The following is a 16,202-nucleotide window of genomic DNA, read 5'->3' on the forward strand; positions in this document are numbered from 1 at the left end:
CATATATTCACACACACCTCCCATTGATTTCACTTGGGTGAAACTTTATCTTTTAAGCAAAGTTTAAGTTGAAATGTTGAGTTAATGATGCTCACTTTAAATACCAAAGGCTGAATGCATTTATGTATTCAAACACTTAGCTAGTCAAACATAACTCCCATCAGGGTTTAGAGGAAGGATTATTTCTTAAACTATGCTAGCCTTACAAATAATGTATTGCTCTCCAATCTGCAGGAAAATAATACTGAATAAGCTTGTTAGTATTTTATTTCTGTGGTGAAAAGAATCTTTTTGTAACCTTGAAGAGGCAGAGTAAAATGGTGGACAGGATGTTGGGAAATATTTTTGGCAATTACCCATAGTAGTGAACCCAAACTTAGAAAAAAATACTAAAGAAAAAGTTACACATTTATTTCTCCATAGATTTGTCTCCATCTCTATTAAATTCTCCATCTATGAAATAAATACACTCATAATTCTGTGCTTCTCTAACAAAAACTGACTTTGATTTAGAAGACTGTTTTTCCTCATGTGATGAAGGCTTTCAACCTCCTAAAATGGGAATATTATACCTACAACAGAGTGTCTGACTCTTTTATTGTGAACCCAGTTAAGATGCAGTATATGGCAATTTAAGGAAGTATCCAAAATAATACTATTTGGGTGATGTGTTTGCTTTGTAACACTTTCATAGAGTAGATATGAGTTTGCTTTGTAACAGTTTCATAGAGAATATAACAGATTCATACAGTACTGAAAAGGTATACTTTGAGAGTTTTTTTTTGTTTGTTTGTTTGTTTTTTTTGAGAGCTTTTAACATCTAACAGATTACATATTTGAGTGAAAGAGTTAACACAAACCAAAGCACAACTGCAGAGAAAATTTTGTGAGGAAAATTCCTCCAAAAGAGTAGTTCCTATATTTATACACTTATAAAATTCTGAGCCACTGGCCACAGTTTCAATTACCTCTCTCTCTCTTCTAAAAAGAAAGACTAGGGCCTTTGTCACCAAGAATTCAAGAAAAGAACCTTGTTCTGAATTCAGCTGATAGAATCAGCATATTCTTCAAAGGGATATAAAACTATTAACTAGTTCTATGCTACCCCTGATAAATTCGCTCATTGATGATCCTGTTTTCCTGTATAATAGCTGGCACTTTTCCTGGAAGACATCCTTCCTAAAATCACTTGAAAAACACTTAGCACACCTTTGCAGGTAATGTAAACATAAGGAAGTAAACTACTTTCTTACCTAAGAATTTTCCTTACATAATGAGCACATTAAATTGCATTCATTTCTAGAAGGTTTCAAAGAACCAACAGAGAAATTCTAGTAATTTATTTGTGATTTGCTACAAAGTTACATATTTTATTTTAGTAAATTTAGAAAGCTCTCAGGTCTTTTCTAAGCTGTGAATTAACACGTGGCCAAGAATCTGAAATCGGGCCCGAATGCTAAAAAAAGTGTTTTCGTCTTCAGCATTAAGACCTTATGAGAATTGTTGTTTGGCAAACACTGGTGTTGATTTTATGCTAATGAAGCAAAATATGAAACCAAAGCATTTACTGTACCTAACAAACTCAAGCCTGCATATTCCCAGCTAAAATGAAAATAGGCTAAAGAAAGGGTGAGCATCTGTGTTAGGTTCATTTGCCTCTGGTGGGTCTCCAGTGTAGACTCTCTGAGAAGTCTGAGGTGCATTTAACTAGAAGAAATGTTTTTTTGTTCCAAGCCCCTTGATAAGGGGAATAATAGGAGGGAACAGCTCAGTAGACATAAAGGTGAAAAAATGTCCATGGTTCTGAACATTCTACCACCCTATATATGTTTTGTTTATTCAAATCTGCTTTAAGTTTCAGTGTAGAAAAGAAGAAAATGTGGAAGGAACAGGAGAGCAACTCACATTAATTGAGAATCTACTGCACATAATATATTTTTTTATTAGCAAATGCGCCATTATCATGTACTAGAAGGCAAAATCCCACCTTCCAAATGAATGGAGAAGCCTGTCCATGTTGCACTGGTTGTGTTGGTATTGGCATTTGAAGATAAGATACTATGCTCTCTGTCACATGCTGAAGTCGTTCTTGCCCTACTAAAGGTTTTTGGCTTCATTATCTACATTCATTCATCATCATTCTCCAGGTGCTATGCTGAGCATTAGCAATGCAAAGATAAACTCATATCTTACCCTTGCATTGTTTGGTCATAATCAAAATTTCTTTTTTTCAGACACATATGGAAAAGAAAACAGGCCTCTTTGTTTTCCTTGCTGATTAATGATTTTTATGAAACATCCTAAACACATAATTTCCTGGTAAAGCAGGGAAAATTCTTGTTTTAAGATCAGAGCTCAGGCACTTAAACACGATGCTTATAGCCTCCCCTAAAATTTAACATTGTCATTAGGGAACTACCTCTTGGGGTAAATGCTGTTTTTCAGATTTATGTCTCTCCCTGCTTTTTTTCTAAGATGGCATCTGGGTTTATATGACTTTGTGATTCGAGGGTGCAGTGAGTTCCCCTGGCTTACCATGACCTTTGGGTATAGTCTGGCTGGGTTCAATGAAATGGATCTTGCCCTAGATATTCCAAGGTTGTCTCCCACTGAGGACTGCGTCTGTGTTGTTATCTCATGGCTTGGACAGAGGGTATTTCTTGCTGACCAGGCATTATCTTAGCCCTCACTGACCCTGCCAACTCTCTGAGGTCTGGCTTCAGAGGTTCCTCCTCCTCTCCTTGGGGTCACTGTGCCTCTGTTGCTATGGCAACACCTTTGTCAAGTTCATCAGGTGAACTCCCAGAAACTTCATGGGAGAGAAAAGTGTCCTCAGGGAGGGGATAAAAGAGCAGGTAGCAAGGGGAGTCCTGACCAGAGTTTCCTCTGACCATAGCATTCCCACTCCAGTTATGGTGAAGGAACTTTAAGGAAGTCTCTTCCCAGACTTCCTACCAGGTGATGGAGCTGATATCCTTGTGCTTTTGGCTTTCTTTTCAACCTGTCTCACATACTTCCTCTCTGGATCTTAGTCCAAGAGATGGGAGGATATGTATCTTAGTACCTGCTCCTTTTGCCTTTATTTTTTCCTTATTCTCCAGATCCATACATATGGAAAGGGTGAGCTTTTCCCTTTATTTCTCCTTTGCTCTTAATATTCCCCTGAATCATACCTTCCTAATTTGGGGGATGGCATTCTGCTTTTCCCCTGTCTTTATGGTTAAAATGTGGGAGAATGCAAGGAGAGAGAAATGATGACCATAATTCGGGTGGTATTTCTAAAAGAAAATTTTAATGTTTGTTTATTTTTGAGAGAGACAGAGAAAGAGTGCGGGCAGGGGAGGGACAGAAAGTGAAGGAGACACAGGATACAAAGCAGGCTCCAGGCTCTGAGCTGTCAGCACAGAGGCTGATGTGGGGCTCAAACTCAAGAAACGTGAGATCATGACCCGAGCCCAAGTCTAATGCTTAACCGACTGAGTCACCTAGGAACCCCTCAGGTGGTATTTCTAAATGATTGAAACTTCATGTGAGCAAATGCTTATTAGTCATTTCTTACTAGTAACTCACAGAGTTAATAAAGAAAGCTTGATGGTTTATCTGTCCCTGTTACAGTGGTTTTTGTTTGTTTTTTAATATTTTGAAATAAGATCCTATTTCAGATTTCCAGTGAATGCTGGAATTCCTTGCTATTCAAAACGAGGTCCATGACCAGCAGCATTGCCAGTTGCCAACAATTGTTAAGAATGCAGAATCTCAGGCCACACCCTAGAATTACTGAATCAGGATCATCATTCAACAAACTCCTCACTTGGGCATTAAAGTCTGAGAATCACTGTTCTGGGCCACCATAGCCTTTCTGAAGCTTTTGGTCATATCACCTATACCCAAGATCAGCATTCAGCTAAACGTTAATTCTACATATCAGTCAGTGACAATCCTTGCCCTTGGATGCTTATGGTCTTAACCAGTAATATTTATAATGATGGTAAAGTAATTAAAATAAAATTGACAATTCTAGATTCAGTCTCCATCACCAGACCCACCTTAAGTTGGTTTTTTTTTTGACAGATTAAGATTAAATTGTAAATTATGAAAAGTGGATGTTCATTTTTTTGAAAAGCAGTCATTTAACGTACAGAGACAGGAACAAGATAGTAATAAGATACTCACTTGATAGATAAATCCAGATTCATACTTGAGCCTCCTGCTTCATTGGTACTGATAGGGTTTTGCTCAGTTACAGTTTGGCAAGGATGTGATTTCTTTTAAAGAGATGATTTTTGGAGAAAGGACAAAGTCATAGTTTTTCATCCTGCACTTTCATTTTCTGATCACAGTGTTTTAGAAGAATCTGGGCTTTACTTATGCACCAGGCTTTCAATAGAGAATCACATTAATCCTTTTAAGCTCCTTATTCTAATGATTTATTTTGTTGAAAACCATAGTGATCCTCCTTTGAATTTTAATGATTGCTGGCTATTCAAAGATTCATTGTTTTGACTTCCTGTCCTTACCTTTGTTTCCTACATGTCTGTGGGGAACACCTGTCTAATACTGGATCTGCCCCTGGTTCTCACTGGCTTACCAGAGTCACTCAAGCCTATCTCTCAGTGTTAAGCTGAAATGCTGGCTACTCATCCATGACAATAAATGTAGCATATATGTTTGCAGAGATAGGCAGGTAGACAGCAGAGGGACAAATAAATGATTGAGTCATTTCCCAGTAAAAATGATATTTAAGATATGATAAGAAATTGTGACCATAATAGAGAAATTAGTCAAATTAGTATTCTTAATCATGGATGATTTTAGGATGTGATACCTATGAAAACCTAGTAGATGATAAAGAGATTTGAATTTTCAGGGTGCTATTCTGACCCCAAATTCTGGGCCATGTAACTTTCACAAGACACTGACCCTCCGTTCCTCACACTGTTAATATGGCAATGCTCTCTTTCAAGGACATAGAAGTAGTCATTTTGTTCAAGTGCTGCAAATCCTCAAAAAGGGTTTGCAGATGGAAAGAGTGATGATGTGTCGCTGGTATGAGCATCAGAATTACATGTTATGTTTTCAAAATCTAAGAAATGCTATGTCACAGGCTTGAGTTTCTATTTTGCCCACTGTGTAACCACACAGAGAATTTTTCTCTTCTCTTTTTACAGGTATCACCTAGGAACATCATGGGTTTTCAAGAATATATTATTCTAATATGAGATTTTAACAACTACACTGTATTTATGCATAATACATTTTGTGCCTTATCTTCAGGCTTCTGGACTTTGATTCAGAATATCAGGAGCTCTGGGATTGGCTGATTGACATGGAGTCCCTCGTGATGGACAGCCACGACCTGATGATGTCAGAGGAGCAGCAGCGGCATCTTTACAAGGTTAGAGCTACCCTTCTTGCCTTTACCTTGCTGTGGAAGATCTGATTAGCCTGACAAGTCTCTCTCTCTCAGGATATCTTTGCGTTCATTGTATGTATCATGGTGTCTATTAGAATTCCCTTCCCTGTCCCCAAACTCATTTCCATCCCTTGTGTGCTGACAGGCTGCACCGACATCATAATTGCAAGAAAGTTCCCTTTATCACATTCTATTTGGTGTAATTCTATAGAAGGACAAAGATTTATCTCCAAGATGAATAGCAATAAATGAAACTGCATTAATAAATAGACTGAAACAAAATGAAGGATAAATGGACTGGTAACATTTAACAAAATGTGTTTTCATTGGAGCACTCAGGTGGATTCTATCCACCCCTCAGATCTTTGCAGAGAAAAAAGAAATTTGCCTTCAGTTTGGCTTGCTACTTTCAGGGTAGAGGGCTCATTCAATTTAATGTTTATTAGTGATACATAGAGCAGACGTTGTCATATTAAGTCAATACATTTTCATGTGATTTAAGAAAACTGGCTTGGAACTCATATATTGATTGCAGGCAATCCATCTAATAACTATCTATATTGTTTTTCTGTGTCTGCTAATTCACCTTTAGCCTAGTATGTTTTACCAATTCTACTTAAATAGTCTTAGAAGCTCTTATAAAACATCTATGTGATTTTGACTGAAAAAAAAATGGTTGCAAGATTCACAGTGTCTGAAAAAGCTGTTGGGGAGGGTTAGAGGGACTTTCCACTGAAATATCAGATTGCAGTAAATCTTCCTCATTTAGGCAATTTTTATTGGAGTAATTCTGACAGTTGTCATCCTTGAATTGCTTTGAGCATATGGCATATTTCAAAGAGCAGATTGTGAATCATAAAAAATAAAATTAATAACTAACCACAGAATCAGCAACAGTATAATGACAAGAAACAACTACCCTCTAGCTTTAAAAAATTTCTTATAGAATAAGAAGTACATTCAAGGTCAAATAAAAGTTGTCTTCTTTCTTCCTCATTATTTATCATTTTGAGTTCCTTTCCTTAATATATTAACTTTTACCTTCTCTAAAGAGAGATCTTTATTTATACTTTTCAAGGGTCTGGTTGACTTTAATTAGTGTCCCCTGAGAATCGTCTTGGTTAAGAGAAGATATAAGCTCCCCAGGGAGTCAGCACATGGTGATATTTTATTCCTTAAAGAATTGTGTTCCGACATTAATCGAGTTTGTTGACTATTAGCTATTTCCTGTATGGATAGCTGTCCACATTAACAACAAAGCTATCCAATATATCTTCTGAGCATAATATATTGTTAGAGTTACAGTCTTCACCTAATGTAAACAAAGCTAGGTGATTTCACATTTCATGTCAGGATCAAGAATTATGTATGAAAAAATGCCCATTAATCTTTATTAATTTACTGATACAAAAATATTAGTTTTATTCCTAATACTTAAGCATTAAAAATCGAGCCAACCAGGAAAAAATAATACAAAAGTTAACTAATCATAAGCCATTATCTCAGATTTTATTGCACTCTTGATGCCAAATAACATTTCTTTTCTTCTTGATGCATTTTGTATTTTGCACATAAACCACTATTTTTTTTCAGAAACAGTGCTATTCTTTGTCAAAATCACATCCATATAATTTACATCACAATTAATAGGAAATCAGTCTTCTTTTTCTTGTGGTTTCCTTGTAAGTGCTCTGCCTGAGAATTCCCATTCTGGCATATTCAAAGCTATTATTCCACCCACTCAGTACTTCTGGATTATAGTGTTTTCCCAAACATTTTCCATACCAGGGTTCTTCGTTTGTGACTCATGTCCTGTTATCATCTTTCTGCTTAGAGGTGTTCAACATAGCTAACTAAGTTCATGAGACTAGCACTAACTTTGCATTTGGCTTATAAGCAAAATTAAAGATTGAATTACACACCAAAGGCAAATGCTACAAGAGTTCAGAGTCTTTCTTTATACAAACCCCCACATTATTCCAGAGTTTTAGAAACCTCAAAAGCAATCCTGAGGATATTGGCTAAGGAGTCATTTAGAACTTGGGATGGCTCCTGAATTAGAAAAATTGATGGAGGAAAATTAATTTCAGGTCTTTGTCTAGAATCCTCAGGGATTCTTAGGTTAGGTCAACATTTTCAATGTCCCATTCGTCTGTTCTAATGCACTTTTTCAGAAATCAACTCAACTGATGACTTGGGGGAGGGAGGTTTGAAGTCTATTGATCATAGAGACCCCTGAGTAATAGGGCTTTTCAGTTGGTCCCCAGGCCTTCCTAGGCTTTCAATACCATTTGAGACTTTAATCTTTAAATTTGTTGGCCCTGAAAGATATCAATGCTTTCTCAGCATTTTTCATCAAGGGCACCACTGACATTTGGGACAAAACAATTTTTTGTTGGTGAAGGGGACTACCCCGTCCACTATAGAGCATTTACTATTCACATTCCCTAGTCATTGTGACAATTCAACAGGATGCCCAACCACATGTCACAGCATTCCCAATCCATCTTGACCTATGTACATCATCTTCATTTCTTAAAATGCTTCTGTAACACCCAAGAAAAATTCCTTGCTTTTGTATTTTGTACATTGTGAGGTAAAACACCTTATATAGCTGATGTTGAACCAATAGTTGTTGAGTGAAAAAATTAAGGATGAATGCTTGCTTCAGCAGCACATATACTAAAAAATTAAGAATGAGAATGAAGTTTGTGATCTCTGGTATTAATGTAAAGAATGAAGGGGAAACGTTTAAGAGAGACCTTCAGCTGAGCAATGGTAAAATCCCAGGAACTGGAGACCAGGACAGAATCATTATTCCTGTTATCATAGAATCCAAAAGTTTTTCTGTCCTCTCTCTGGGGGGATCTCTATATTTCATCACTCAACTCTTTTCCTGGAATAGATAGTCATGCCCAGATCCTGGTTCATTACATGCATTATACAGTCCTAAGTTGATCCCCAAAGTCCACATTTGGATAGGTTGTGTTAGAGAAAGTATAATAAGTTGGTAGTCAATGAGAGTGAAGATTTTTTAGCATTTTCGACATCAAGTACTACATGCCTGACTTTACCAATTTATTGTATATTCTGGTCTTCGATAGAAAGTCATCTGACCTTTACTCCTAGATAGGGAGGTACCAATAAATACCTTAGACTATTCATTCAGCAGACCTCCCAAGTTGGGTGCCTATTGTGGTATATTGGTTACCCTAAACCAGCAAAATACCAAAGGGATTTATTAAAGGAAAGGAATTAGACTTAATAGGCAAAGAATACATTGACACAACCTGACATAATTTAGAACCTTAACATTACAATGGGCTACAAAGTGGATTTTCTGTTTAAACCATTTCTTGTTATTTTCAGATTGTTAGAAATTGAAGACCATTTTTTTTTTCTAAATTTTCAACCGCAGGGTCTTAAGAGCAACCTGTATCTTCCTTATATATACTTTCCTTGTATAACCGCTTCCTTAAAAATACTTTCTTACTTGTTTTGAGATAGTAAGCCATACTGCCAATATCTTTCCCTCTCCCTTCTTTGTCCGGTCCACTGACCCAACCTCTGAATGGGGACCTTCTATAGCTATTTTCTAATAAACACTGGCAGTATTGTCAGCCTGGAAAACAGAAATGTAGTTCTTTCTCGTTTTTTCTTCCTCAATGTGAGAATCACCTCCAAGGAGAATTTGCTCCCCCTCTCTCACGTTCTTTTTCTTCATTCCTTCTACCTTCCTAAGTAGGACAATTTAATTTGTCAAAAGTAACCACCGTGATTTTGAAAGTTCAGCTCCTATTTGGACTGGAGTTACGTAGCCAGAATTCATAATCACTGGGAGCTGTCACTCTGCTGGTCTGCATGTGCATTAACTATTAATGGAGAAATATTTAAAACCCACTTGCAAAGGAAGAGCTCCATTTTTTCATTTCTACAGATCAAAGGTGGCATTATTCTTGGGCTCAGGGAAGCTTAAGACACCTCCTCCCCCATCCTATGAATTTTATAGACTGAGTGACCTAGAAGTATCTCCACGATCAACGAGGCTGGAGCTCAGGCTGCTGCTGTTGCCGTTCTGCCCTCTGCAGCAGACACAGTTGACTCTGCAGGGCTGGGAGGGTGTGCCCTGGCCAGGGCTCCTTACTGTTGCCACAAAGCACTGCCCATTCTCTGCCAAGTGCAAAGCACAGATGACAGAGCCCTTCGTGATCCTGGATTGGTGTGGAGTTCTAGAGTCCAAAGGTTAATTTCAAGGGCCAAATTCAAAAGTTGCAGTCTGGTGATTACTACTATTATACTTGAACAAGAGCTGTTTTCAGATAGTATTCAGATAGTACAAAGCTCACCAAAAACAGCACATTTATGGATTTACTCCTTGAGAATGGTCTAGCTGCTCCTCATCAATAAAATATTAGATTATATCATTCCCAAGGGGTTAAAATAACCCTTACAGCTTAAAAATTGTATAAATTAGTACGCATTTCAACTAAGACCTTTATACTTTCAAGGAATTCATACTGAAGATTTTACATTTCATTTTGAGGGTTAGTTGCTCTCATATAGTTCTGCTTTTATGGCAAAAATGCAAATGACCTCTATCTTTCTCTGTTGGTATAAGTGTTACACAATTATGTCCTATGTGCAAAAGGAAAAGGCCCGTTCACTTTGCATAATACAATGCTCACTAAAGAGGCTAATTACATTTTTACTCTGCTCTGGATTTGATGTTGCTTATAAGAATTCACAGGAAAATTTTTAAAATGTTTTTAACATCAAAATACAAATCAGAACTGGGGAAAATATACATAGACTAGAGTCCCTTTCTCTGAGAAGAGTTAATATGTAGGCATATAGACTGTATGGTCCTACACACTTAATAAAGATCCCAAAACTCCACTCTGGGTTTCCTGGTAGTGAAAGCGAAGAGGGAAATGTGCTCAATCGCAAAATTTACATCTTCCATGAGAAAAAAAAATCACACTTCATTTGAAGACATTGTTTATTTTGATACTTAGATATGAATACATTTTCTTTTAGGATTTTTTTTAATATGTAAGGGATTAGAATGGCATGGTAGTGAAATATCTAACCACCATATTTCTTACAAGTTTCTAAATATAATACTTCTACCAAGTGAATTAATTATTTTTCTCTAACTCTGTTGTCAGGTAATGTTTACAGACTTTGATCACAGCTCTCACCCGAAGGTGGCACTCCTCTCGATGATAGTTTGGCCAGGTGGAATTAATAAGAGAGGACATCAATATTATATATTTGAAGAGAAGAGGATATTAGGAAGGTGAGAGGGAAATATAAGCATTGAAGAGAAAGAAACACAGTTGAAATTAGTTAATCTACAGTTTACCAAACAAAAATGAATAATTTAAAACAATTAAATAGAAAAGAGTAAGTTTAAATCATGGGTGGGTGAATGAATAGATAAGAAAATGCTAAAAAAAAAAAACCAAATACAAACAAATAAAAAGAGCTAAACACTGAAAGGATTGTTTTAGGAAAAAAACAGATAAGAGAAAGGGATAAATTTTAAAGGAGAAAATGTCACTTTTAGAGAATTTGGGTCTGTATTAAAAGGCAAGTATTATGACTTTTAAAAGAAAAACTTCTGGGAATAAGAAACAGCATAAAAAAAGAAAAATGGGACATAGCTGGCTTGCTATTTTATAACTATTGATGCCAAAATGATGTTGTCATAGCTATGAACCAATCAGAGAAAACAGATTAATCACGCTATCTCTGTATTTTATAAATTCACAAATTTCAACCCTCTCTAATAGTTCTCTTTTATTTTGTTCTGGACCAGGTCTAAATAATTTCATATGTGGCCTGATACCTTTAAGACTGAACTTGAGCTTCTAAAAATATGTTAGGGTGGTTCATAGTCTAGGTCATAGGAGGTAGGTTTAAAATAGAAGAAAATCCATTACCTTAAAAAAAATTTTTTTTTTACATGTTGGTGTTTGGGTATAAAAGAAGTGTGTCAAAAAATTAAATTCTGTTAATTAGGATTTAGTTTGGAATTTCAGTACCAAAATGAAGCAAATTAGTTATTGAAGCAGACAAGGTAAAAATGTACCAGATATATCAGGCACAAGAATCTAATGATAATTTTTTACCTCTTCCTCAGTAGATTAATTGTAGAGCTTAATTGTATGTTAGATTAAAACTCCATTAAGATAAGAAGAATATGCTTAAAATCATTATAATATTTCAAATAACATTATCTAGTCATTTTAAAAGTGATCAGAATAGGAAAATCTAGGCTACCTCCACTGCTATGTAGAAATGGATTTGTTTTTCCATTTTTATTAAAGCTAAAAAGTCCTTAGATTAACTGCCATATTAATGTGAGCATTGATGAATCAGTGTTTGCTATGAAGACTTCAATATGCATATATTTTTCTTTTCTTTCCTTTTTTGAGAGAGGATAAAACTCATCCTGAACATGTTCAGAGGAAAAAGTGGATGGATGTGGTTTCTGAACAATATAGGAAACACTGTTTTTGCTGGAGCTTACAATTCCTGTTTGAATCACTTTTTTAAGAGGAAAAAAAAAGAAGGATGTTAAGAGAATAGTATGCCAAGAAATAGTTGGCTGTGTGTGCATAGGGGCAAGTGAGGAAAGGCCGCCAGCAGTCTTTGTCTCTGGTGGGTGAGCTACTGTCCGGAAGGTGCGTTGGCTCTCTGGGCTGCCTCTGCTGTATTGTGCTGCTCCCTCTCTCCCTGGCCTGGCCTGCTCTGGCCTAGAGTGGATCAAACAAGCCGTGGGGAAAGTTCCCCTCATTTGCATCACTTCTAGACAGCCCTGTCGTACTCTTTGCTGACAGGAAATCACTGTCTTTGTCACCTTTTCTCAGGGCCCTCCTTTTGGCAGAGATGGGCCATGTGACCACGCTTAATCACAACAACAGGGCTGGCTCAGGACTCAATGACATGTTTTCCTCAGCACTTCAATAAATGGGGTAGAGGAGTCAGGAGGAAATGACTACATTAATTTTAAAGTGAAAAGATAATTAACACTTGAAGGACTAATGCTACAACCTATGGAATTATTATTCAAATTGAAGTTAATTTATCAAAAACTTGTGAAAACTATCTCCCCTAATGCAACTGTTTAAAAAAAAAATAAACCTTGAATAGTAAGAGTTGGGCGTGTTGGAGGGAGAGTGGGAAGAAGGCGGGGAGAGAGGGGCTTTGGATGGAGAGGGAGAGAGAAAAGGGGGGAGAGAAAGAGGGAAATCATAGCAGGCATTAGCTGTGTTTGAAAAAGCAACTTAAATGGGCTAACACTTCAACATTTGGGACTGAAGGCTGGAGCATGTAAAACGCTTACTTAGATGATATGAATAGGACACTGGCAAACAAAAGCAGCAGTGTGCTCCTAGAAAACTGTGCTTCAAGGAGTTTCCTTGGCAACAGAAATGCAGTTCCAAAAGTAGACAGAACTTTCCTCAGAAAACATACTATTAATAACAACCTTCCGGAACAACTTGGAACAATTTGACGACTTGGCAATAATAATGCCAAGTGTTCTGCAAATTAATCTAACACATAACAGTTATGTTTCCCTTGCCCGTAATTCTGCTGGACCCTACCAAGAGCTAACTCCTTGCTTTTCAGTGGCAAAATGTGAAAAATATTTCTAAATGTTGTCATGGAAAAAGAAAACCAAAAGGAGTGCTGGTGGCCAACGGTGTCCAGTGATTGTGTTTAGCCTTTTGGAACCTACAATTGAATTTAATGAGATGAGTTTACTCCAATTAGAGCTACTACGTTTAGTATCTCATCCCAACAAAGATGCTTCCGTGAACAAAACTTGTTAAAGGGTTAACAGCCTGAGAATTGCTGTGATGTGAAGCACATCTTGAGGCCATTGGTTATATAAATGTAACACTTCACTAAATACGTGCTGGGTGTTATTTTTAAAAGCATCATCATTTCTTGTCAGCCCAGAGAATAAACTAATCTTGGATCTACTTGGCCAATGGGAATCATTTGAATTCTCCTGAAGGCAATACGTTTGCCAGCCATGAAAGGTGTAGTGTTCCCCTCCTCTGACCTTTCCTGAATCCTTGGATCTAAAGGTTAAAAGTAATCAATATCTCATTGCGCAGCTTGGTTTCAGGGTAATAAGTAATAACCATCATGTTAAAATCCAAATGATTACAGATAGCACTTAAATGAGTTGACCTGTTTGGGAGCTTTTATTAATTGCAATTATCAGGATAATCATTAGAGTTTGCTAATAAAATTTGGATTAAATTGCAAAAATTTCAGCCTTTAACTTTTGAAAAACGACTCTTAATTAGATGTGAATGTGCAGTGTTCCCTCCTGTGTTAAGCTGAGAGATTTGGCTTCAACCCCACATATTTGTAGATTTCTTTCTGGTTTTTTGTAAAATAAATTAGAGGAACATTTAAGCTCCTCATAAGAAAGGGTGTTTGTTAGGTTCACTGCCACCTTTGGCTCCAGAACTGCTCCATACTATGTGTATGTTTCAGTTAAGTGACTGCATGGAAATGTCCCTCACCTACTTTTTTGCATTTCCTATTTTTAAATTATGTATCTTCAATGGTTATAATCATATGTAGGCTAATCTGGCTTGTAGCTAGAAAAAAAAATGTATGATGTATGATTACACTTTACATGATATGAACTGGGAATTACTTGTTTTTTTTAAAAAAAGGACTACCAAAGTTTAATGATGAAAACCAAGTATTATCATTGTCAAAGTGGTCTTGATATAAAAATAATAAATGTTAGGTTTAATGTTCCATACATTTACATCAGTAAGGCACTGGTTGTCATCTATAACTGCCTATATCAGGAAGGCATTGGTTTTCATAACCATATCATAACGACACTAAATCATATAACTTACAATGTAAGTTATACCATAACCAAGTGTATAAGATATGCTACTGAACCCAAATATTATGTCTGTATGATTATTCCAAGTTTTTATAATTTATTAGAATTTCATGCATGTATTCTCAAAACAGGAAGGTGGGGATAGAAGGGAACCTAGATGATATTTTAGTTATTTCAAAAAAGGTCCTGGTGCAGTCTTCGGCAACACATACACTAAAATTGGAACAATACAAAGGAAATTAGCATGGCCCCTGCACGAGGATGACACACAAATTCATGAAGCATTCCATATTAAAAAAAAAAAAAAGTCCTGGTACCTGTTCAGAATAGTCTGGAGAACCCTGGATGGGAAAAGCTTAACCATAGTACTTTCACAGATAAACTCATTAACTTGCTTTTTTCTTGTCCTAATCTTGCTACCATGTCCAACCTTAGAAAGAGGTAGATTTGTGGTTGAGGAACATCATATTTGGAGTATTAAGATTGTCCAAAACCAACTATTTCCTTTACTAAATTTCCATCCTGCCTTAAATCCCAGCCTTAAGATTCATTTCTTTGGGGACGCCTGGGTGGCTCAGTCGGTTAAGTGTCTGACTCTTGATACTGGTTCAGATCACAATTTCACGATTCATGGGATTGAGCCCTGCATGGGGCTCTGTGCTAACAGCACAGGGCCGACTTGGGATTCTCTCTCTCCCTCTCTCTCTCTGCCCCTTCTCTACTTGTTCTCTCTCTCAAAATAAATAAACATTAAAAATTTTTTTAATTCATTTCTTTGAGGTAAAAAAGAGTGCACTTTACTGGATGCAGGTATTCTATGGGGGTAGGAGAATAATACTGAATTAAATGTCAATTTTAACATTTAGTTTAAATGGAAGGGCACTAGGAGGGGAAGATAGAAGGGGTAGAGAGAAGAAATCTAGGAAGGGGACCAAGGATAGATGTTATTTATTCCACCATTTGATAAAAAGGGAAGTACATTCATGTGTGTGTGTGTGTGTGTGTGTGTGTGTGTATGTGTGTGTGTGTGTGTGTGTGTGTGTGTGTGTGTGTGTGTGTGTGTGCGTGTTATGAGATAGGAGTAGGATGGAGGGAGAAAAAAAACTAAATTGGTCAAATCTTACTATTTGACTATGTTAGTGCCCCCTGTGCACATTCTTATTTAATGCTCACAATGATCCTGAATTATTTTTCCCTACTTCATGCATCTGAGCCTGAAACACAGAGAGGTTAAGTGACTAGCCTAAAAGACAACTTGTGCCTCAGGTTAGACTAGGGTTTGCTGAAATTACAAACAACCCCCAAGTCTCAAAGGTTTACAGTTATGAAGATTTACTTCTCACAGGATCAGTCACCCTCTTAAATATTCCTTCAATGTGGCAAAGAGAAAAGAGAGTTCTGGAGGGTCTCACTCTTGCCATTAAACCTTTACCTGGAAGAGACACAGTTCACTTCCTTTCAAAATCATGACCAGAAGTAATCACACGGCTTCACCCTACTCCAAAGTGGATGGGGAAATGCATCTCTACTCTATGCCTGAAAGGCAGAAAGCAAGAAATTGTTGGTGGGCTGTATCAATAACTATCACAAGAAATAAGTCACTTTGAACCCAGTCTGGGTGGCTCTAATACCCACAATCTTTCTTTCACGTGCTCCTTGCCTGCTCACTATTGTCCCATATTTTCTCCTCCACAAGAGGAAAAATTCTTGCAAATGCATTTTCCTCCCTCCACATGAGCTTTTGGTGCCTAGATAAGAAAGAAGGCCCTACATATTAAATGGAACATCAGCAGAGAAAGCATGATGGACTTGGGTTTGCTCTATAGCCAATCATCAGGCTATTCTGTGAAACTCCCCAAACTTTCTTAAGCACCTTAGCACCCTGGGAAAGTGTTACCA

At 36.9% G+C, this 16,202-nt stretch overlaps 1 protein-coding gene and 1 non-coding gene across 7 annotated transcripts in view; both read left to right on the forward strand.

The window, feature by feature from the left end:
• The window catches only part of AKAP6 (A-kinase anchoring protein 6), a 492,371-nt gene that overhangs the window by 355,836 nt on the left and 120,333 nt on the right, over positions 1-16,202 (forward strand). For all 6 annotated transcript variants that reach the window (XM_019428105.2, XM_019428101.2, XM_019428107.2 and 3 more), the window contains one exon: positions 5,275-5,395. In XM_019428105.2, coding sequence (XP_019283650.2) covers positions 5,275-5,395 — 121 coding nt within the window. The remainder of the gene's footprint in view (positions 1-5,274; positions 5,396-16,202) is intronic.
• LOC128773149 (U6 spliceosomal RNA) lies at positions 14,493-14,599 on the forward strand. The gene has a single exon (XR_008417431.1). It is a non-coding gene; the product is annotated as a U6 spliceosomal RNA (small nuclear RNA).

The sequence above is a fragment of the Panthera pardus genome, unplaced genomic scaffold (genome assembly GCF_024362965.1).
Source record: "Panthera pardus isolate Hobbes unplaced genomic scaffold, ASM2436296v1 HiC_scaffold_24, whole genome shotgun sequence".
NCBI lineage: Eukaryota > Metazoa > Chordata > Mammalia > Carnivora > Felidae > Panthera > Panthera pardus.